Raw genomic sequence first — 23,999 nt, 5'->3', positions numbered from 1 at the left:
TTTATTTATTTTTATGTGGTGCTGAGGATCGAACCCAGAGCCTTGCTCATGCTAAGCGAATGCTTTACCGCTGAGCCACAACCCCAGCCCCTCATTTTTCCTTTTTAATAGACATCATAAGTCAGTTTGATGATACACCTTTCTGTTGGTAATTTGATGAATTAAATTAAATAGGAATGGGTGTTGCATTGTGTCAAAAGGTTTTTCTGTCCCTCTAGAGATGATATGTTTTTTCTTTTTCTTTTTCTTTTTTTCCAGTTTTATTGCTGTTTAATTGATAAAGCTTACATATTTAAGGTATAAAACATGTTTTGATATACATTATGAAATGATTATTACAGTTAAGTTAATTAGCAGGACACATCACCTCACATAGTTGTTTTTTGTTGGTGATGATGGTGGTAAAAAATGCCTATGATCCCCTCTCTAGGAAATTTCAAGTGTACAGCACTTTAATATAGAAAGTTACGTTGATTGGAATATTTATATGCTGAAGCACTCTTTGATTTTGGTATGAGCATAATGATGACTTCATGGAATGCATGAGAGAATATATTATCTCCAGTTTTCTAGAAAAGATACATTATTGGAAATTTATCTTCTTTATATTCATAGAATTTATTATTGAAGTCTTCTTGACCTCCATTTTTTTTTTTTTTGTTCCATGGTTTTTAAGTAAAAATTGAATTTGTTTGACAGGCATAATTTGGGTTATCTAGTTTTTGTGTACATTTGTGTCTTTGAAAATATTTGTCCAAAGCTGGGCGCAGTGGCTCATGCCTATAATCCCAGCAGCTCTAGTAGGATTGTGAGTTCAAAGCCAGCCTCAGTAAAAGCAAGGTTCTTAGCAACTCAGTGAGAACCCTTTCTCTATATAAAATACAAAATAGGGCTGGGGATGTGGCTCATGGTTGAGTGCCCCTGAGTTACCTCCTCAGCACCCACCCCCCCCTCCATAATTTCTTTTCTTTGTGCATTCTATTGATAAATTTATAGACATAGAACTGATCATAATATTTCTTTCTTGTGCTTTGTTGTTTGTAGAAACTGTAGTGATGTTACCTTCCTTGTTCCTCATACTGATAATTCTCTAGCAAGATTGATTAGGGCAAAAAAGAAGATACAAATTATCAGTTTTATTGATATTCTAGCTAGCTTTTGGTTTCATTGATTTCTACTTTAAGTTGCTGTTTCATGGATTTCTAGTCTTATTATCATTGGTTTGTTTTTTCTCACTCAGTTTAGTTTGTTCTTCTTTTGGAAAGTCTCAACTTTTGTAAGGTTTATATAATGACTTTTTCTTCTCTTAGGCGTGGTTTAGGAAAATTGAAATTCTATCATTTTTGGACAAATCAGATCATGACCTGTATAGACAACAGTAGCATTTTTCTCAAAATGTTTTGTTTTCTCAAAGATGAGCTTCTTCACCTTTGAAGTAGGTTTTATTTTTCTAGCAGTCTAAAGGTCATCAAGTAAATTATAAAATGAAAACTATAGTTTATCAAGCTAAGCAATACTGTATTCTTTCTTGTATGTGCAATTATAATTCAAAGAGATCTTGATGCCAGGCAGAGTGGTACAGGCTTAGGCAGTAGGATCGCAAGTTTGAGGCCAGCCTGGGCAACTTACCCATGAGCCACAACCGTACCCTTCTTTTAAAAATTTAATAACATTTTGATAATTTCTTTGTGCTACTCAGCATGTAAAGCGTGCTAAATTTTCTACCTGCCTGTTTTATAATGTTGATTATTTGTTACAGTTTGGATTTGCCATACTTTTACTCATTCTTCAGTGGTGAATCCTGAGGTTGCTTACAGTTTTCCCTCATAGCCATGAGAGTGTTTATGACTTTAAATTGCCCTTACTTTTGATTTTGTCATAAAACATTATTCCGCCCATTAAAATTCCTTTTAAGATTATTTATATTTTAAATGTTACAGTAATGTATTCCTTTTATTTAATCTTCTTACAGTCATTCCTCAAGAAAATAATTCTATTTATGCTTTGACCTTTAGTGTAACTTGTGTTTCTGCTCTTTCTAGGCTAGATTGTAACCTATTTAAGGGAAGAAGATCATGCTTTATGATTTTAATCTTGGCCTCCTTGTTCTCTATTACAGTATGTAATTCAGAGCTTCTTCATGTTAAGCCCTCTGAAAGTTATTAACAAGCCACTAGGTCCCTGGTCAATTTGATGAAATAAATCAAGTCCAGAAACAAGCATTCATGGTTGATAAACCTTAGGCTAATACTGAAATTTTGAAAGTTATTCAAAATAATATTTTAAAGCAGTTCTATCTAATAGAAATATAATGGGAGCCTCTCATAATTAAAAACTTCCCATTAGCCATATTTAAATAGTTATGATGACGAGAATTAATTTTCGTGCAAATCATTTAACTGATTTTTACTATATTATCATTTCGACATGTATGTTGAATAATGAGCCCTTTGTACATTTCTTATAATTTGTTACTAAGTCTTAGAAAACTTTCAGATATTTTATGCTTACAGCACATCTTAGTGTGGAATACATGTGTATACACATATAATACAGTGTTATAGTGTATATAGACATAGTTCTTGATTAGAATTTCTGGGTAATTAAGTTATTATAAAAGATAGGTTTATGACTTCTTCCTCATCTAAAGGACTTAACAACTCTAAAGAGAATATTAGAGTAATAAAAATGTGATTTGTCTATACTTTTGTGATAATATCTTGGCATTAGCACTATAATTTGGAATTCTTAGCACAGATCTTCACAAAAATTGTTTCTTGGATGTGAATTTTTTAAAGCTTTCCAGTTAAGTATAATACCATGAGAAATATAACTGTCATATTTGTTGTATTTTGCTCGTTGTAGGTGTCTACTGCAGATATCTCATCAAATAAGGATGAAGAAGAAAACTCTATGCACAATACAGTTGTGTTGTTTTCTAGTAGTGACAAGTTCACTTTGCATCAGGTTTGAACTTCATCTTTTACTTTTGAACTCTTCCTTGTCCATTTCTACTTTATCCCATACACAAGATAAGCTATTAAAGTGTTTTTAAAATAAAAATAAAATTTGTGTATTCTTTTTTTGTGTGTGTGTGGTCCTGGGGATTGAACCCAGGGCCTTGTGCATGTGAGGCAAGCACTCTACCAACTGAGCTATATCCCCAGCCCAAAATTTGTGTATTCTTAATCACTGCTCTCAAGTAGATACATGTGTTCTTGATTCCAGGATATGTGTGTGGTTTGTGGCAGTTTTGGTCAAGGAGCAGAAGGACGACTACTTGCTTGTTCTCAGTGTGGTCAGTGTTATCATCCATACTGTGTCAGTATTAAGGTAAGTGTGCTGATTTGAAATGAGCTAGCAAAAGCATGTTGAGTCTTTAATTGATTTGAGTAGTTTTATGTTTCCCAGTCCTTAAAATTAATCAAGTATTTGTTATATGTATGTGATAATATTTAAATTCATTAAATATTACTTTTAAGTGTTGTTACTTCATGAACTTGACTGCTCTATTGTGGTTTTAAATTGTGTGAATTTCATGCCATTATCTTAAAAAAAAAACAAAAATATAAGCATTTCATTTGAAAAATTATACTATTTATTGCTAAGGCATTAGGCTTAGTTGATTTATTTTGTCTATAGATCAAAAAAGTTGAGAACAACTAAAGTATGTAGTCAGAATTCATTTGTCCATTCTGGTCTTTCCCACATTCAGTTTCCTAAGCCCTCACCCATATATATTTTCTACTTAAGCTGAAAGAAACACGGACAGACAGACATATTTAATGTATTTCATAGTAATAAAGAGCCTGCAGTACTCAGTTTCAGTTTTTTAGGTTAGAGAATTACTGTGGAACCTTTTATGTAGTAATCATATACTTATTTTAAAAAATACATTTAGATATGGAAGTCTCAGTACCTCAAGTGTTGAACTGAGATTCTATTTTTGATAACTCAGTGTGAATAAAAGTTATACATTGGAATAAAGTAACAAATGGTCACTAAAATTAAGCAGGGAGGTATAGCTGTAGAACAGGTATCCGCTGTGTGCTCCATAGCCATGTCTGCCTGGTGTGAGCAGGAACCTCGGCTGAATCATCCCAAACTTACAGGTGGTCTTTAGTGCTTCTCTGCTGCCCTGCACTCATGACTGCATTACTTCATTGTTTACTCACGTTGTCAGTATTGGGAACAAGTCAGTATGTACTCCCTGGAATTCTTTGCTGATATATACACCAGTGTTTATTTTCTTGGATAATAGAGGTTTTTGTGAAATTTAGGGGTCAAAATGAAAAAGTGCAATTAATCTATTCAAAGTACAAGTACTAGTACATTTATTTCATATAGTCTTTTTTAAAAATTACAGAATATTGAACAAAAAAGAAACACAATACACATTATATAAAGCTAGTTTTAAAAATAGAATTATATGTGCCTAGAAGAAAACAGGGTTTCATTTCTTCATTGCATCTTTTATATTCTAATTTTCTAAATTGATTATAATACTTACATTTCTGATCTAAGGTCATTGAATAAGACCTTTCAAAATAGAAATTCAAGTTCCATAGGCTTGATGCTTTATAGCTTTTCTTGCTTAAGATTGATAGCAGTTTTAGAAGAAGTTCAGATATAAGACTCATATTTAGAGCTTCTGTGAATTTCTTTTAACCCTTTCAACAATTAATTCTGTTTTTATTGGTGAAGTAAAGCTTATATAAGTTAGTATGTATAATGTACTGACAGCCAGTACATTGCAAACACTGGTTACTGGCCGAGGTAGGATTTAAGTCTGTTTTCCTAAGTATGTGTGGCTCCTTTTGTACCCTTGACACCATTATGAGTAGTACAGAATGCTAAAAACCTCTGTGATCGTGAAATCTGTGAATATCTGGAACTATAGTAGAGATGTGAATTTTTTCAGCTTAGTTTTTGTTATGGAAGGCAGTTATTTGTGTATACACTTATAATCTTTCTTGGGTTGGTCTAGAGGGCCTCCATTGTGAGGTGGATAGTCTCAAAAACTTTTAGAACCCTTAACAGTCTTCAGAGTTACTTGAATAAGTTTGTTTATGAGGATTCTGACTGTTGAATACATGCCATCTTAGGAATTGAAACTGGGAATATTTTATAACATTTTATTACTTGTTTTAAAAATACATTTATAAAACTATAAATATATAAAAACTATAAAAATATAACTTGCATGACATTAATGATGTTGTGAGTCATCATGTAGCCTCGGAAAATACCGCTGTAGAATTGTGCATGCATTAATGTTCAAGTGACAAATTACATCTTATAGTGTTGTGAAAACTGTTTTGCCCTCTAGGCAGCCCTTGGTATTTGCCATTCTAGAAGCGGTTTAGTCTTATTTAAAACATGGCCTTTTCTGGGTGTTGCCTGAATCCCACCACTCCTCCCCAGGGCCTTCACACTCTTGACTGATTGGGTATCATGTGTCTCCAGTCCTGTGTGAGCCTCCCAGTGGTGGTTCTTCCACTGTCTGTGGTCCTTGCTCTGCCTTGTACACGTGCAGCTCAGTGGTCATTCAGGGCCTTCAGGAGAGTTCTGTGTAGATTTCCGGAGCTCTCATTCTATTGCTTCTTCCTTTTTAGTATTCTGTCCTGCGAATTCTAACTGCCTCAGCCTTTCTGAACTTACCGTGTCTTCTGAACTCAGTGAGACTTTTGTACCAGGGCTGTCCCTTCCTGGGTAGTGTTGTGGAAGAAGTTTATAGACACATTAACATAGGACTGACCTTACATGTTTCCTTCTTCTCAGACACCACAGTCTTGTACTCCATGGTGCCTAGTATCTGAAAGCTGTGGTTTCATGCATTTTGGCCATTTACCTGGTTTCTTATTATGGGAGAGAGGACAGGTCCCAGTTCATCATAGCTGAAGCAGATACTCATTGCAGATTCTGAAACATACCTGTCACAACTTCAGACATGGTGCCATAAGTAGAACCCGAAGAGCTTTAAAAAATGAAGATTATACCAGTTCAATAGAACAAAGATGAATCAATGGCAGACATCTGTCATCTAGGGTCAGAGGCAGTTCGGCACAGCCATGCTCGTGTGTCAAGTATGGTGGCGCGCGCGCGCACACACACACACACACACACACATACAAAGAATGGTAGCACAGTCATACTACTATGTCAGTTGTATTGGGAAGCCAGAAGGTCTTGATCGGCCATAGCAGTTTCGGTGGACATGACTGGAAACCAGAGTGCTACACCAGGAAGAGTAAATACAGGACCCGGAGTGGCTCAGGTGGAGCACTTCCCTAGATGCAGTGGATCCTGGATTTCATCCCCACCCCACTTGTCCCCAAAGAGAGAGAGAACATAAACTGAGTAATTAGAGAATTTGGCTATAAAGGACCATGAAGTAGGCTTCTGTGAAATGAAGACTCGTTTCAAAAATTGTACAATTTTAGATCTGCCTCCCACTTTATCTGTTCTAAGCAGGGGTTGGTGTATCATGGCTCACAGGCTACATCTGGCCCACTGCCCACTTTGGCACATAAACTTCCTTTATAACCTAGTGGTGCTCTTTGGTTTACATATGTCTACAGTGGTTTTTGCTCAGCCATGGCGAACTCTGTAGTTGCAAAAGACACATGGCTCAGAAAACCTTGAGTGTTTACTGTCTGCCCATTTACAGAAAACCCTGGGTGACTGCTGCCCTGCTTTTTCCAGTCTCTTTCTTCAATTTGGGTAAATGATAAATTATAACTTGGTAATCTAAGGCCAATTAAAAAAAATAACAGAATAATCAAAGTAATACACATACATGTTTAAAAATAAAAAATCAAGAGCCTTGATGGCTCTGTGGTGCACACCTGTAATCCCACAGATTTGGTAGGCTGAGGCACGAGGATCACAAGTTCAAGGCCAGCTTTAGCAATTCAGCAAGACCCAGTCTCAAAAAATAAAAAGGAGGATAAAGGTTGTATGTTTTCTTGCATATGTAGAAGCTAGTGGAAAAAGGAAAAATGGGGAATATTTCTTGAAAATTGAAAGGAGATCAGTAGAGCACAAGAAAGAGACCTAGAGGAGAGGAGAAGAGAAAGGGGAAATACTGGGGAATGATGTTGGTCAAATCATATTGTTTTATTGTGTGCATGTACGACTGTGTGACATTAGACCCCATCGTTATGTACAACTGTAATGAAACAATAAAAATATGGAAACAATAAAAAAGGAGATTGGGGAGGTAGCTTAGTGATAAAGTACGCCTGGGTTCAATCCCCAGCACCAAAAAACAAATAAAAGCCTCATGCTGAACATCCAGCCCCTGTCTCACTCTCACCCCACACTTGAGGCAACCACTTCTATTCCTTTGGGGACTCTGTTCCTGTAAATAATAAGCCAGTGCTACCACCTTATCAGTGTTAGAGATTGTTGACTTCCTGATCTGAATAAATGAGTTCTGATTTAACTCAGCCTACACTCCCTGGCTCCCCCTAGCATTCTCCCAATATAGCTGTTACTACGTATATTAATAAAGCTGGTTATGACTCAGTAAATGTTTGCTGCAGAACTAAGTAATATGTTGTGACTTTGTTTTTCATGGAATTTTTGATAGCAAGAAGAAGAATATTATTAGTGACTATTCTTATTTTGTCATTGTTTTTACCTGCTATAGACGCACCATCACATCAGATTATTTGGTCATTTCCTTTTTTCCTGGAATAGTGCTCCCTCTTCCAGAACCTATTGCTCCGCTCTTCTCTGTGCCAGAAGCTCCTGGGTGTGGCTGTGTTGTCATCCTTAACCTGGGCTCGTGTTCTGTGGGTTTCTTGCTTTTTAAATCCTGCGTCTTCCTTTTCTTGGTATGTGTCCTCAATTCATTCCATGTATCTCCAAGGAACTTTCTTAAGAGTATGGTGGAGCTGAAAGTTTGAGTTCTCCTGTGTCTAAGTGGCATTCTGCTTTCTTACTAAGTTGCTTGTTTAGGTAGGTGAAGAATTGTGTTCTGAAACATTTTCCCATTTCAGAATTTGGAAACTCCTATTCTCCTTTAGTACCTGTGGTGTTGGAAAGCTTGATGATATCCTGGTAGTTGTTCCTTTGAATTTAACTCTCTTTTTTTTCCTTTCTGGGAGCTTTCAGATGTTCTTATTCTACACAATCTGAAAATTTTACATTTTTTGCTTGCTATTGTGGTGCAGGACTTGAGTCTTTTGAGAGCTTTCAGAGCTGGTACCAAATTGATAATAATGCATGATATGGCTTCTTCAAGGAGTTTACCAGGAATTTAGAGATTTTCAAAATTTCTGCTAACTCAGACCCTGGAGATAGGAGAATAAAGATAGGGGTGAAGGTGAACTTCAAAAATCCTAGCTTCATGGCCTAAAACTCCTTGAAGACCATACAGTATCACTGAGAACTCGTGTTTTACCTTGACTTATTTATTTTGATTTTTCTCTTAGCATTTTTATTGATTTTAATAGACAAGTCCCCATGCCATGTGTATACAAGCTGAAGAGGCCTGGGATGAATGAAAATAACACAGATGGAGAGTTAGTGACTATAGTTTCAAATCCTGAGTCAATAGTAAAGGGGAAGCTTACATGATTTCTTTAAAATCAAGTCACCATGTCTGTTGAAATAGTGAAATTAAATCTACAGCACTAGGTAGTTGTATGGACTTAGAAAGTCATCAGACTGTGTGCTGCTTTCAATTATCCTGCTAGACCGGTGGGCTCCTAGAAGTATTTGAGTGTGCCCTGCCCAGTACTGGGCTCCCAACATTAGCTGGCTGTTTGCCTCTCTTCTGCTTCTAGGTACGTAGGTTCCAGTTAACTTATAATAGTGTTGATTATGCAAAATGAATCTGAGTTAATATAGAAATCATGGTATGGTGGTGTCTTTTTTACAGATCACTAAAGTGGTTCTCAGCAAAGGCTGGAGGTGTCTGGAATGTACTGTGTGTGAGGCCTGTGGGAAGGCGACTGACCCAGGAAGACTCCTGCTGTGTGATGACTGTGACATAAGTTACCATACCTACTGCCTGGATCCACCTTTGCAAACAGTTCCTAAAGGAGGCTGGAAGTGCAAATGGTATTCTAGCATTTGTGTTCCCTTGTCAGTCTTTCAGGTGCAGAACTTTCTTGCATCATTTCAGTTTGAAAAATTAGCCATGTTATGTTTATTATTATGTAGCACACATTTGCTATCCTAGATATTATCAGAAAAATTTTCACATGTGTTTTAAATGATTTCCCCTTATTTTGTTCATGTGTAGCTTCCTGAGTGAAGTGACTAAATATGTAAATAAAATGGAAACTTTGGGGGGGATTTGGATTTCAGGTGTGTCTGGTGCAGACACTGTGGAGCTACATCTGCGGGTCTGAGATGTGAATGGCAGAACAATTACACACAGTGTGCCCCCTGTGCCAGCTTGTCTTCCTGCCCAGTCTGCTATCGAAACTACAGAGAAGAAGACCTTATTCTGCAGTGCAGACAATGTGATAGGTACTGTGCTGTTCTTCAGTGTAATCAAAGGAACTGAGAAAATAACTTTTCCTTGGATCACTTATTTAAGGGACAGAACTTTCTGCTTTCCAAATTTTTAATCAGCTAGGAACTTACAGAAGTGATTTTCTGGTTTAAATTCTTGATTCTGAAGATTTTTAACGGGAAACTTTTTGAAGGTTTATGAATCCTGTAGAATTAAATACAGAATTATGTGCATTTTCTTATGGAGGGTTTCTGATTCTCTTACTAAATTCTATAAATGGTCTCACAGTTCTGTTTTTTAAAACTATTTTTACTTAATGCTCTAGGTAATAAATAGCTAGATATTAGATAAATATTCTTTCTCTTCATAAGTAGTATCTGTGTGTAACTTCCAAGAATATTTTCTTTGGTATAGTATTGTGCCCTGTTTGCAGTTAAGCATTGTACACATAATATCAGTAACAGTATTATTGCATTAGAACTCTGCCTACAAACTGTGTCCAAGTCCAGACAATTCCTTGCCTTATTTCCCAATTATGGTTGCACATGACTTTATGTATAGAGTTATATAGATGTATATAGTTATATTTATGTGTATAGTTATATATATAGTTATATAGAGTTATAGCTACTTCAAGTCAGATGTATCCTATAGAGTACACATGTACCATACCATTTAATTCTTTTAAATCCCTTTGTACTTACCCTGACTAGCTTCATTGCTGTCTTTAATAATTCAGTATATGAAAGAAAAAACAAAAAAAAATTCAGAATATGATCAGAAAATGTTATCATACCCTTGTTAGATAATGCACACCTGTTTCCTCCCTAGTACACGATCTCTTGTCTTTTCTGCACTATGAAATTTCTTATGGGTCAATAGTTATATGGGATAGATAGTAGGAGCATGTGAGGCTTAGAGCTTTTAAATTTGAAGACTATCAATCAACTCCTTGTAGTTTTTAAAAGGAAATGGCTCTTAATGTTCAATTCCTTTTAAATGAATTAATATGGTTTTTTTAGATGGATGCACGCAGTTTGTCAAAACTTAAATACTGAGGAGGAAGTGGAAAATGTAGCAGACATTGGTTTTGATTGTAGCATGTGCAGACCCTATATGCCTGCGTCAAATGGTAAGAGAACAATTTAAGAGTCCATGCTGTCCTGCAGCTCACTTACACATTGCTGTCCATGATGAATTGTGAACCTATTATTTGGACAAGTATTTTATGGAAAATGTTATTTTGTGTATTAAATTAATTCTTATTATCCCAACTGATTTACTGAAACAGTGTGCAGAAAGGGAGAAAACGAAGCATACATACACCTACCTGTAGGATACAGCTCTGCCTACGGGGAGCATGCTCTCTTGGCACAGCTAACAGCATGGAGCAGTCCAGTGTACTGCTCCTTTCTCTGCCCCTTTCCCAGACACACACTGTCCCTTTCACCATTCCTCCTTGCTGTGTTCAGCTCCTGTTATTTTAAAGTGCTGTTAGCACTCTGTAGTATCCAAGCATTTATTTCAGTAAAATGAGTATAGAAGCTGAATTTTTAATCACACATCTTTAAATACACTTTTTCTGGAAAAAAAAAAATTACCTGAATTCTTTTTCATTTCAGTGCCTTCCTCAGACTGCTGCGAATCTTCACTGGTAGCACAAATTGTCACAAAAGTAAAAGAGCTAGGTAAAATTTGAGATGCTTTATTTGTTCTTTAGAAAAAGCTCATACATGCTTTATTTTTATATAGTTAACTGGCTTTCCGCATACTTTATCAAACCTGCCTTAATCATACTAGTGTTCATTGTAAATTTCCTGATGGTGTTAATTTCTGTAATTGACATATAAAATGTTCATCTTATCTAGTTTTACTGGGGTAGTATTCCAATAAATTTCACCAAATTGGCAATGAAAATAACAATACTTAGAGTAGCTATTAATGCCTTGCTTGCTTTGGCTTTATCAATATATTATGGTGCTTAGTTATCATTGAGCCGAAAAGAAGGCCTAGTTAGCAAACAGACTCCATTTGAGTTAATTCAGTGTTGTATTGTTCTTGTTTTTCCACAGTAGCCTAGAATAGTGATTCATATATTATTATTAAACAGTTATTCTTGTGTTTTATATACTGTGGTGCAAAGATATTTGGGTGGTATAGGAATTATTCTAATGAACAGTGGTTTTGTACATTTAAAAGTGGAACCTGCAGGATTTATACACATTGACTCCCTTTCCCTGAAAGTGAGCATGTCAATGGTTTGGTTTCCCAATGGGCTTCTAGAGTGTTCTTGATGCCTGATGTGCATTGCCTCCTTTCTTTGGTCTTTTCTAAGAAGAGGCTGATGGTCCAGCAGCTGGCATACTGCTTGCAGCCTCAGGGCATTTCTTCTAAGTCCTATGTGACACGTTCACACAGAGATGCCAGATTGAAAACAAACTTAGAGGCAGCCCTTCTGCCTGTCAGCCAGGAAGATTTGGCCAGTTGTTCCCAGTTTTAATTATTTATGCATTTCATAGTTACTTGCTGTATGAAACTATTGTTGTATTCCTTTTATGCATATTTTGGAATAATTTATCAGTCATATCTAAAATTGAAAGTTTAAATTTGTATTCTTGGGATTCTGTGATTTCAGATCCACCTAAGACCTACACCCAGGATGGTGTGTGTTTGACTGAATCAGGGATGACTCAGTTACAGAGCCTCACAGTTACAGTTCCAAGAAGAAAACGGTCAAAACCAAAATTGAAATTGAAGATTATAAATCAGAATAGTGTGGCTGTTCTTCAGACCCCTCCAGACATCCAGTCAGAGCATTCAAGGGATGGTGAAATGGATGATAGTCGAGGTAATACTGAGTTACTTTTCTTGGAATGCATGTACAGAATTAGTGCATAAAATTTCTTGGGAAACACATGTGATTTATGAGGGTAAATCACACTGCCTTTTCTAAATGCCTCTTGCTTTCTTGTATCTATCTAGAACACACTTATAGAAATTTCTAGGAACACTGAATCTGTGCCAGTTGCAAAGTCAGAGAACTTGACCTCAAATCCACTAGGTACCAGCATAAGCTGCTTCAGATCCTGTAAACCTGGATGCTGTCCTTAGGTTAAGGTAGAATTTGATCTGTACATTCTATAAATGGAAAAATTGTTACGAATATTACTTCAGTTATACATTTGTATTCACAGGTACTCATAAATCATTGATTCATAAAGCATAGATATCTTAAGATTTTCCATAGCTGAATTCTTTTAAGATAACCAAAAATTTTTACTAGTAATATTAAATTCAGTATGAGTCATGTTTTGGCTTATCTCCAGAGAAGGTCACTATGAGATTTTTTTATTTTTAGGGTTGTTTTAGTCAGGTTTGTTTTTTGTTTTTTTTTCCTGCTGTGTCCAAAGACATGTCAAGCACAATTTTAGAGGAGGAAAAGTTTATTTGGGGGCTCATGGTTTCAGCAGTCTCAGTCTATGCACGGTCTGCTCCATTTCTTGGGGCTTGAGGTAAGGCAGAATATCATGGTGGAAGAGTATGGTGGAGGTCCATGGCTTACATGTTGATCAGAAAGCAAAAAGAGAATCACTTGCCAGATACAAAATAGATATCCCCAAAGGCATGTCCCCAATGCCCACCTCCTCCAGCCATACCCTACCTGCCTTTGGTTACCACTCAGTTAATTCCTCTGAGGGCATTAATTCACCCATTGGGTTAACCCAAAGCTCTCATAACCCCAATCATTTTACCTCAATGTTTTTGCATTGTCTCATCCGTGAATTTTTGTGGGAGACAACCTCATATCTAAACTGTAATAAAGGTAATTGTTTCTTTTCAGCTGATTTAAAAATAATTAGTTTTGTTTCATTATTGAATGTATAGTACAAGCCAGATGTTGAAAGTTATGTCATTGAACAAAGTAGATAAAGTCCTCTGCTTATGGAGCTTACATTTTAGTGTTATGGAAAAGGACTACTGAAATAAAAACCCCTCATAACATTAAATCAGTTATTTGTAATGCATTTGGTAAATATTAAGGGAAAAGTAAGCGGTTAAACAAATTGAAGTGTAGACAATGGTGTCATGGGGTCAGATGAACTGAAAGTGATACTTGAGCACAGACTTTAAGGGGGTGAGTGTGTAAACCTCTTGATAACCTGAGGGCTGAGCATCCCAGACAATAACAAAGGCAGGCCAAAGGCCCTGGGAGAAAGTGTGCCGAGCATTTTTGAGGAATGCTGTGAAGACCACCATCTGCAGAGTGAACTAAGCGAACAGTCGGATGCAATAAGAGCAGAGGTGTTGGTGAGGACGGTGCCCCTGGAGATCATGCAGGACAGATGGGTGAAGGAGTCTACATTCATCAGAGTGGAATGGGGGTGGGGTAGTTATTGAGTTTCTGAAGTACAAGGGCATGATCTCACTTGAAGAAAATCTGTCTGCTGTGATGTGAATAGACAGGTTTTAGAGATGCAGTAGCTAGATCATACAGGAGGCTGCACCCATTGTCCAGGTGAAGAGCAATCATCACCTGCAAAGGAATTATCTTTTATTCCTAATTATTTACCATCTGATCCTCACATTTCTGAAGTAGTAGTGTTTTTGGAGTCTCTTGTAAGGGGAGGTTTTTATTGCTTATGTGAAAGTGATTTTCAAATACTGTGGAACAGAATATAATTATAAAGTATATCGAAACTTTTGGGTTGTGTAGTAATAGTAGTAGTAGTAGTAGTAGTAGTCGTCCATGTGTCTAGGAGGACACTGAGAAATTTCAGTTTCCAAAGACATTAAAATCTGCCTGAAAAAGGGTTACATCCATAGTCACTTAAGTTTGGGAAGTGCTGCATTTTATGTAATATGAAAGGTTTCTTGATAGCACATATTATTTTCCAACTTTTCTATGTGGCTGCCATTGTGTAGAGAAATACTATGAGAAATGCGTGGTATATTTCATTTTTATATTCTCTTAATGACCCTTGTCAGGGTAACAGAAAATCAGTTGAAAAATGACCCTTGCCTTTTTTCTATTCATGTGGTGAGATAGTCATCTTTAATTTTATTTACTGAATCTGTCTTTAGTTTCACTGAATTTGAAAGAACATGATTGTTGCTTAATATGTTGGATGTGGAAGATGTTAATAAAGACAATGTTACAGTTGAAAGGATTGATTAAGTAATATTTTCCTTATGCTCATTTGTATCTCAGGATCTCAAAACCTTTGTGAAAGGAGAGGTGTCTTCCTTAGGGATGAGATTAATGATTGTTGTTAACTAAATAAAAATCCTTTTTTAAAATTTAGCATGCCCACACTTTGCTATCCTGAGAAAACATGTATGTATATGTGCACACACATGCTTAAAATGAGTTTTGTGGTTTTTAGGTATGCTTAAACGGGAAAAAACAAATCAAAGAGTATATGCTGTTTTTTTATTAAATCAAATATTTGTTGCATTTTAGACAGTTGAGCTAACATGTTGACTATTTTTTTTCCAATTAATTTTATGTATTTTTAGTACTGGGCATGCTTGAATTCAGGCATTCTTTGCACTTTCTCTTTGTTTATTCAACTTCTTTTTTTTTTAAAGATTCTACATACAAGTGAGATCAAAGAGTATTTTTCTATGCCTAGCTCATTTCACTTAGCATTATGTCCTCTGGGTTCATCTGTGTTGCAAATGGCATTATCTTCTTTTTAAAGTCTGAACAGTGATCCATTGTATCTATTCAAATGTACATATGTGTATTTATATATACATATGTATGTGTTGATGTGCATTTTACAATATGTTCATCTGTCTTTGGACACAGAGGTTCTTTCCATATCTTGACTATTTTGAATAATACTGCCATGAACTGAGGAATGCAGATATTTCTGTGAGGTGCTGTTTTCATTTTGGTGTGGGGGGTATATATCCAAAGGAGGGGTTGCTGAGTCTTGTAGTAGTTGTATTTTTCTTTATTTTTGAGAAACCTCTTTACTATTGTTTTCCACTACAGTTTCCCACCAGCAGCGTATAAGGGTTCCCTTTTTTCCATATCTTCATATTCAAGTTATTTTTCATCATTTGGTTAAAAGCTCTTCTAACAGATATGAAATGACATGTCGCTTTGATTTTAATTTGCATTTTCCTGTTGTTTGATGATGTGGAGCACCATTTATATACTTTTGCCTCATTCTAGTCTTTGGAAAAATCTATTCAGGTCCTTTGCCCATTTTTAAATTTTTTATTAGAGTAAGCTCTAATACATAGTAGTTGGGTTCATCCTGATATACTCATACATGCATGGAAATCAATTTCAATTCATGATTCCCCCCCTTCCTTTTCCTATTTTTAATTGTATTTGTTGCTTTGTTTTTATTTTTTGCTCTTGGGTTGTGTGATTTTTTTCCCCCCCCACATATTAGCCCTTTATCTGATAAGATTTATGGTTTGCACATATTTTCCCCAAACCCATGTACTGCCTTCCATTATGCTAATTATTCCTTTTGCCATGCTGGAACTTTTCGTGTAACAAAGTTCTACTAGTTTATTTTTGCTTTTGATCCCTCTGATTTCAGTGGGTATCCAGAAAGTCATCGCCAAGGAACTTTCCCCATTTACTTCTAGGATTTTTATGGTTCCAGGTTGTACATTTAGAACTTTAATCATTTTTAGTTGATTTTTGGGTGTGGTATGTAAATAAGCATCACATTTTATTCTTTGCTTATGAATATGAAGTTGTACCAGGACAGTTTTTTATTGAAGAGATTATCTTTTTCCCCTATTTTGTCTTTTGGTAAGTTTGTTAAAAAGGAATTGATTATATTTTTGGGTTTATTTCTGGGTTTTCTATTTCTGTTCCTGTAGTTTCTCTGGTTTTATGTTAATACTATACCATTTGATTACCAGAACTTTGAAATATAATTCGAAAGTGGGTAGTGTGATGCTTCCACTTGTTTTGTCTCCTGGAATTCTTGTGATTCCATCCAAATCATTTTTTCCATTTCTGTGAATACTGCCATTGAAATTTTGATAGACATTATGGGAATCTGCATATTTCCTTGGGTGGTACACAGATTTTAACAGTATTCTTCCATTCCACAAACATGGGATTTCTGTTTATTTATATCTTCTATTTCTTACACCATTATCTCCTAGTTTTTGTGTACAGATCTTCAACTTTTTTAAAAAAAATTTTAAGTTATTGATAGACCTTTATTTATCTATTATTTATTTATTTATTTATTTATTTTATATGGTGCTGAGAATCAAACCCAGTGCCTCACACATGTCAGGCAAGTGCGCTACTGCTGAGCCCCAGCCCCAGCCCAGATCTTCAATGGAATTTTTTTTTTTTTTTTTTTTTTGGTGGTGGGTGGTGCTGAGGTTTTAACCCATGGCTTTGTGCATGTAAGGCAAGCATTCTGCCTACTGAGCTATATCTGCAGCCCTGGAATTGTTTTCTTTATTTCTTTTTTGGATAAAGCATTATTGGTATAAAGAGATGAAACTTATTTTCATATGTTGGTTTCATATTCTGTTATTTAACCAAAATCACTTATTCTAATAATTTTCCTGGGAGTCTTTAGGGTTTTCCTCATATGGGATCATGCCATCTGTAAATAGATATAATTTTATTACTTTTCTGACTGTATGCATTTTGATTTTCTTGTCATATTGCTTTTATTAGTCCTTCCTAGTAGTATGTTTTATAGAAGTAGGTGAGAGAGGGCATCCTTGCTGTGTATCAGATATTTGAGAAAAGCTCTGTTTTTTTCCCACTGGAGGCTTGTTTTTGAATAGGTAATATCTGTACATGATATTAAAGAATGCCCCCCCCAAAAAATACACAGGTTCGAAAGAGTAAATGATGAAAACTTCCCAACCATCCTGTCTAAAGAGAACCACTGTTTTCTTATAATATTCCAGAGATTTGTTTTCTCTGGAATATTATTTATTCATGTACAAACCTGTATTTATGGGAGAGTTTCTCATATATGGGCAATACGGTACTTTCCTGCATTGTCGTCTGTGGAGCCAGAAGGCCCAAGTGAAGGTGCTGGTTAGTAGAATTATCAACTTCTATGATGGTGGTCATGCTAAACGGTACTGCAAATCCCACTATGTGCTATTTATCTCGAATGTGTGCTTCCTGTGTCACTGGGGGAGAGGGTCTCGCTTGTAAAGTGCTATCTTAATTTCACTGCTCCTGTGTACTCTCTTTGGAGTGAATGCATCCAGTGTTGTTTTAGACCACCAAGCATCAGACATGATTGATTTTTGGCATTCTCTCCTTACTCTGGTCCTGGGGACTGCCTTTGTTCCTATGCTGCATCACGTGTTTTCTGTGGCTTCGGATATTCCTTTCTCTTGTTCCTTGCCCTCATTTTGGTAGAGTATATCTTCCATTGTTTATCAAGAGAGAGTGAATGTAAGGAATGCATATTTGAGGAATTATACACCACTGAAAATGTATTTATTTTACCTTCTTTCCTGCTTGATCTTTTCTAGGTTAGAAACACATTTTCTTTTAGCATTTGGAAGTCTTTGTTCTGTTGTCTTTATATAAGGAGAACTCGATTCTCTGTGACCTGTGACCTGTTTTCTCTGGAAGCTGTTGGAATTTCAGGAAATTCTTGGTCTCAATGTTCTGTGATTTCACACACACATACACACACACACACACACACACACACTCTCTCTCTCTCTCTCTCTCTCTCTCCACTTTCCTCTACTTGGGTATTTTTGTGTGCTCTCTCAGGCACTGATGGTATCTTTCAGTCTGCTGCCTTGTGCTTGTCAGTGTTGGAAACGCTTGATGTGTCATATGATTTCTCCCTGCATCATCCTCTCCTCTCATTCCCGGAGTTGGTATTTAGACATGAAACCTACTCATCTGGTTTCTCTGTTTTTCATTCTTGCCCCTCTACTGGATCTTTGTTTTGGTTTTGGTTATCATGTATGAATTTCCACAAGCTAGCTTTCTTCCTTTTGTTGTGATTGGTATGGAACTCAGGGTCCCCAGCATATTCTAGGCAAAGTGCTAATAAACAGTATCAAATTGTCCTCAAATAACAAACTTGTTATGTGTAATATTTAGTGAGGAAAAGAAATAAAAGTTCTTTGATAAACTTTTTTCTTGTAGCACAATGTAAAGCATGTACAGAATTGAAAAAGTTTGATTATCATATTGTGAAAATTGCATTTCTGAAACGTGAATTTTTATGTATATTACTTGATTTTAGTTACTTTGGCCAGTGAAATATTTATTAACACATGTTATGTACCATGCTAAAGATACAGCTGGTATAGAAAAGTCTTAGTACCTATTTTCATGGAGAATGTTGTCTTTCAGGGCCACAGACTTTAGAAAATCAGTGAAAATGAAGTATAACATCAGTGCATAGCATCATGGATCCGTGGGACATAGCCTTCTCTAGATATCAGGAATTCTTTAATACAATGATGGTTAGAATAAATCTTGAAAGAGGAATCAAAGAAAGCAGTGGTTTAGAGAAGTGGAAAGAAGCTTGATAAATTTGAGGACTGAACATGGTTTACCATAGTAGGAATATGATGAAACTGGCGAGTTTACAGGAAACTGTTACAATGAACTTCAAAATTTTCACTTTATTTTGAGGGTGTTGGGAAGACGTGAAAGGATTTGAAACAGAAAATTGATACATATTTATATAAAGACCATTTATGCTGCAATTTAAAGAATTGATTGGATAGTTGTAAGCATTGGGCCGGGAATAAGAGAGGAGGGTATTATAGTAAATTATCTGCTAGATTGAACAAAGATGGTGGTAGGGAGAAATAAACTGCTTTTGAGAGAGACTGAGAAGTCTTGATTGTGAGAGAAAAGAGATTAGGGATTGTCAAGACTTCTTCCAGGTTCTTTTCTTCCTTGGGTTGCTTTTGTCTTTTAATGGTGATGGGTGACACAGGAATGGTTTTCAGTGATCAAGCAGCACCCAACTGTAGCTGTGGTTGGAGCTCTGAGGAGAGCTCTGGGTTAGAGAGAGCCTTGGGGTCTGGGACCTGGAGACATAATTAAAAGCTAGTGAGTGGTTTATAAAGTGCAGATTGGTTAATAATTGTCTTTTGAGCTTGCTCTCTGGGTCTAGTTTTATTTGCCAAGAGCATTGTGCAAACATTTCTACCACCAGTTGGGGCCTCTTGGACCTCTTTCTCTACTTTTCCTGTCTTCTGGGGTACTTGTCTAGAATGGCTTGGTGGCCCCTTTGCTTTGTATTTCCCTTTAGCTGGGGATTGTGTGTTTGGTAAATTTTTCCAGTTTCATCCATAGATTTACTTCTTTTCCAGAAGGAGAACTTATGGATTGTGATGGAAAATCAGAATCTAGTCCTGAGCGAGAAGCTGTGGATGACGAAGCAAAGGGAGTAGAAGGAACAGATGGTGTCAAAAAGAGAAAAAGGAAGCCATACAGACCAGGTGAAGTTCTAATTTAATCAAAACTGGCCTCTTTAAGAGGATATTGAGAACCTCAGTTATAACTGAATATCAGGATGAGGCATAGCATCTTAACCACTGTCTAAAACTTATGTTTATAGATAGAGAATTGACTTCTTGAATGTGCTTTGTAGATGACAAATTCTTTAGGCTGGGTGTCTATGTAACAATAAATTATTATTATTGCCTTACTCTAAATTTAATTCTTTTAAAAAATGCTTTACTGGTTTGCTTTTTACTTACAGTTACTGTCTCGGACCAGTTATGTGTTTCTGCTGATGAGTACATTTGTCTTACTTTTCAGCATTCACTTTCTAATATTTTTACTTTTTAAAAACTTATGTCAGCATTTATGCAGGAGTGCCAGTAAGCACAGTATGAGTGTGAACAAGAAAGGTTCTTATTCTTCCTAGTATTTATAGTCCCCTTAATATATAACAGACTGAGAACGTCCTTATTTTCTGTCTTTCTTAGGGGCAGAGGGGAAAACCGCCTTGCTTGTCAGATTTTATTTACCTTACTGAAAAAAAAAATTATGGGAACACCACAATACAGAAATTGTAGGCCATATTTTAACATCATTTATTAATGTCTGTTTATCAGTAAATGAGGTATTAAATTGAATCAGTACAATCTTTATTCTTCTGATGGCTTATATTTTATTAAAATATAATGGACCACATCCATTATAAGGACTGGGGATCAGTTTCCTTCAGGTCATCGTCATGGTGTGCTCCGTTTTGTTCTAATCATCGGACCTACAAGTGCTCTTAGTCAAGTCAGACGTTGCAGATTCTCTCTGGAACTTGGATGTTTCATTTTGTTTTCTTTTTGTGGTTCACGGGAAGTTGTCCCTTTAATTGAGGGGCCATGAGGTCACACAATATATCTCCTGATGACTTTATCATTTGGCCAAAGCTGATAATGTTGACTGGGACAGCACTTCATTCTGACTTAGTGCTTCACATATATTAGTTTGCATGCACTTAGGACATGTGTATGAGGACATGCTGTACATTATCCATATTTTACCAGTGAGGGAACTGGGGCACTGAAAAATTAAATAAACTGCCTGAATTTAGTTATTGAATAAAATTATGTAGCCTAACTCCAGATTCTAAACTTTTAACAACAGCATTCTGTGTATCGTGTTCGAAGGTCCTCTTAGTAAGGAAGAGCTAGACATGGTCCCCTGAAGCATTCTTCACTAGTGAGTGTGTCATCTAGTCTCGTTATGATTATTATGTTTATCATGATTAGTCTCAGTGTACAGATACTGTGGGGTGTGAGCTGATCACACATGAGCACAATCCATGATTCAGGACCTGCTTGGCCTTGTCTGGAGGAGGACCTGCATACAATACAAGTCTTTCTCTACTCTAGCAGAGTTGGATTCTTGTTTGATTAGTGATAGCAATGGCTTTGACTTTTAGTTTTTACTTATTTCCATCCTTTTCTATTTTATATAAAAATGAGTTTGTTGATTTAGATTAGACCAGACTAAATTTTGGAAAATGCCTTAGTGTTAAACACAGACATTTCATACTACTTATTGTAGAACTATAGGGAGAAGTTGATTATTTATTTGCTTACCCAATTTCTTTTTTGGATAGGCATTGGTGGATTCATGGTACGGCAAAGAAGTCGAACTGGGCAAGGAAAAACCAAAAGATCCGTGATCAGAAAAGATTCATCAGGCTCTATTTCTGAGCAGTTACCTAGCAGAGATGATGGTATGGTACTGATTTTGTTTGATATAACCCCCTAAGTCTTGGTATTTCTATTAGAACCGTTTTAAATAATGCTACCATCATGATCTTATTGTCTTTTACTGATAAAAGGGTTTGAGTGCCTGTAGATTTCAGACTTAGTATATAGTAGTCAAGTTTGATAAGGAAATGGTTTAAATTCAATAAACTTTATTCCTTTGAGTAATTTTTTTTTAACCCTCTTTTTCTTTTGGTGCTGGGGATTAAACCCAGGGCTTTATGCTCGCTATGTATACATATTACCCTGAGCTACCAGTCCCTTGTAAATTTTTTTTAAGCACCCCTCCCCATATTAAATATATTTCCTGTATTAAATATAAACTGCAGGGACTGAGAATCAGTTGGTTAAACTGATCTGGTAACCTCAGCAGAGGCCTTCCTTTGCCTGCCTTATGTACTTTACATATAACTTGAAACTTGTAGGCTATTTAATAGAAAATGATGGGGGTACCCCAACAACTCTTAACCAACTTGTAGTATTTTATAAACCCATTTTTTCAGTGAACATTCTGTCATCCTTACTCAGCATTTCAGAGATAGCTAAATCATTGCTTAAGCCACAACTTTGTCAGTCAGGAGTACACTGCTGTTTTCTCACTCTGTGAAGTGGTTCTGATGCAGACATCATTATCTGCATGCTATGGTATGTATGATTGCATGTTTTGAAATGTTTAATGTATGGTGCAAGAATACTGGAGGAGCTTTCAGCATGTCCTCTAGGGCTTTGACCTCAGGTGAATTAATATACTGCCATTTTCAGGAGGCTCTGGGATGGTTTTCAGTAAATTTCCAATATGGCTTTAATAAGCCCTGATTAAGGAAGCCGATGTGTTCATTAAAACTTCTTAGTTTTCCATGTCTTCTGTACTCCAGATAATTTCTTAAGATTCGCGTTTTTAGTTATGTATTTTCGACTGTATCTAATAAAAACTTACATATTGAGTTTTTTTATTTTTATATGCAATTTTTTTCTGAATTGCCTTTTTTATATTTTAGTACTTGAGTTTCTTTTTAAAACTTCTACTTTATGTGCCTTTTAATCTTTCATGTAATTATCTGTTTTAAAATATAAAATTTCTGAAGCCTTTACATGTCTGATTCTATTCTTTATATCTGTTGTCTCTATTAGTGTCTCATTTCATTGTAGAGAGAAATATATATATATATATATATTTGCTTAATTACTTCCTGTAAACTTTGGGGGCATTCTCTGAACTCTTTTAAGAAAATTGAGGGTGTGCTCTTCCAGACATTTGCCTTTGTTACTTGCGGGAACATGGGGTTACATTATTATTACTTCAGGGCCACTTTAAGCTACATGCTTAGTTTGAAGTATTTCTGTTCAATCATGTTTTATAAATTGAGGAGTTTTACACATTGGGGCTGTATTGCGTTTGTGAACTATCAGGGAAGAGTTTTATTTTTTGCCTTTGGGCTGAGCACCAAATTCTGTGACACAATGACAAGTAGTTTTCTTTGCTGTTGGTATTGGGGCGCTGGAGGTGGGTGGTGGTTTGGGTGAGCAGGCTGTATTTCTTGTTTGATATGCCCTGTGTCAGCCAACTTTCTATTACTGTGACAAAATACCTGAAAAAAATCAATCAAAAGGAGGACGGGATTTATTTTGGTTCAGAGTTTTGGAGATTTCAGCCCATGGTTAGCTGGTCCTGTTGATTTGAGTCCAGGATGAGGAGGCATATTATGGCAGGGACATGTGGCAAAGGTTGCTGCACACCTCCTGGCAGTGGGGAGAGAGAAAATCCAGAGGCTTCACTTCTCAGTGGTTCCACCACCTCCTGAGAACTCCAGGGCTGGTGATCAGGCTTTGTACACAGGCATTTGAGAGACATGCAAGATCCAAATAGTTAGGCCCCGATAATGGAGTCTGTCACCATTCCACTTCTCTCAAGGCAACCCCAGTTACTCTTTTTACCTTGGAGAGCACCCTTAACCTTCATCTTCTAGTCTGCATTCTGCTCTGAAAATTGGAGTTCTAGGTCACTGGATTTTAGCATTCAGAGTTTTACTTCTTTGCTTGCTTCTGTGGCTCCTTCTTTACCTTAACTTGTAGTCGGTATACATGTTAAAAGGTCATTTCTGAAAGAAATGTTTGTTATTTTCAGAAGAGTCAAGTCTGTAGTCCAGCCACAGAATCGCCCATGTTGGCTTTCAGAAGAGATGCCCCAAGCGCCCTGCCCTTAGCTGTGCCTGTCATTTGTGTGCTCATCTCTCTGCCCTGTGTGCTTCACTTGTTTCTCACAGTCCAGTGTTTTTTTCTGTTGCTATTTTCAGAATTT

The 23,999-nt window shown here is 36.3% G+C and overlaps 1 protein-coding gene across 18 annotated transcripts in view; it reads left to right on the top strand.

The window, feature by feature from the left end:
* The window catches only part of Kmt2c (lysine methyltransferase 2C), a 275,600-nt gene that overhangs the window by 192,085 nt on the left and 59,516 nt on the right, over positions 1 to 23,999 (top strand). For all 18 annotated transcript variants that reach the window (XM_046429840.2, XM_046429842.2, XM_046429847.2 and 15 more), the window contains 9 exons: positions 2,866 to 2,967; positions 3,229 to 3,333; positions 8,891 to 9,072; positions 9,322 to 9,486; positions 10,495 to 10,604; positions 11,095 to 11,160; positions 12,108 to 12,320; positions 19,787 to 19,915; positions 21,547 to 21,666. In XM_046429840.2, the coding sequence (XP_046285796.1) occupies positions 2,866 to 2,967; positions 3,229 to 3,333; positions 8,891 to 9,072; positions 9,322 to 9,486; positions 10,495 to 10,604; positions 11,095 to 11,160; positions 12,108 to 12,320; positions 19,787 to 19,915; positions 21,547 to 21,666 (1,192 nt within the window). The remainder of the gene's footprint in view (positions 1 to 2,865; positions 2,968 to 3,228; positions 3,334 to 8,890; positions 9,073 to 9,321; positions 9,487 to 10,494; positions 10,605 to 11,094; positions 11,161 to 12,107; positions 12,321 to 19,786; positions 19,916 to 21,546; positions 21,667 to 23,999) is intronic.

Source organism: Marmota monax, unplaced genomic scaffold (genome assembly GCF_021218885.2).
Source record: "Marmota monax isolate L192 unplaced genomic scaffold, Marmota_monax_Labrador192_F-V1.1 WCK01_AAM20220418_F8-fsc00193, whole genome shotgun sequence".
Lineage (NCBI taxonomy): Eukaryota > Metazoa > Chordata > Mammalia > Rodentia > Sciuridae > Marmota > Marmota monax.
Note: the sequence above shows the minus strand (reverse complement) of the source record. Positions and strands in the feature narration are given on the sequence as shown.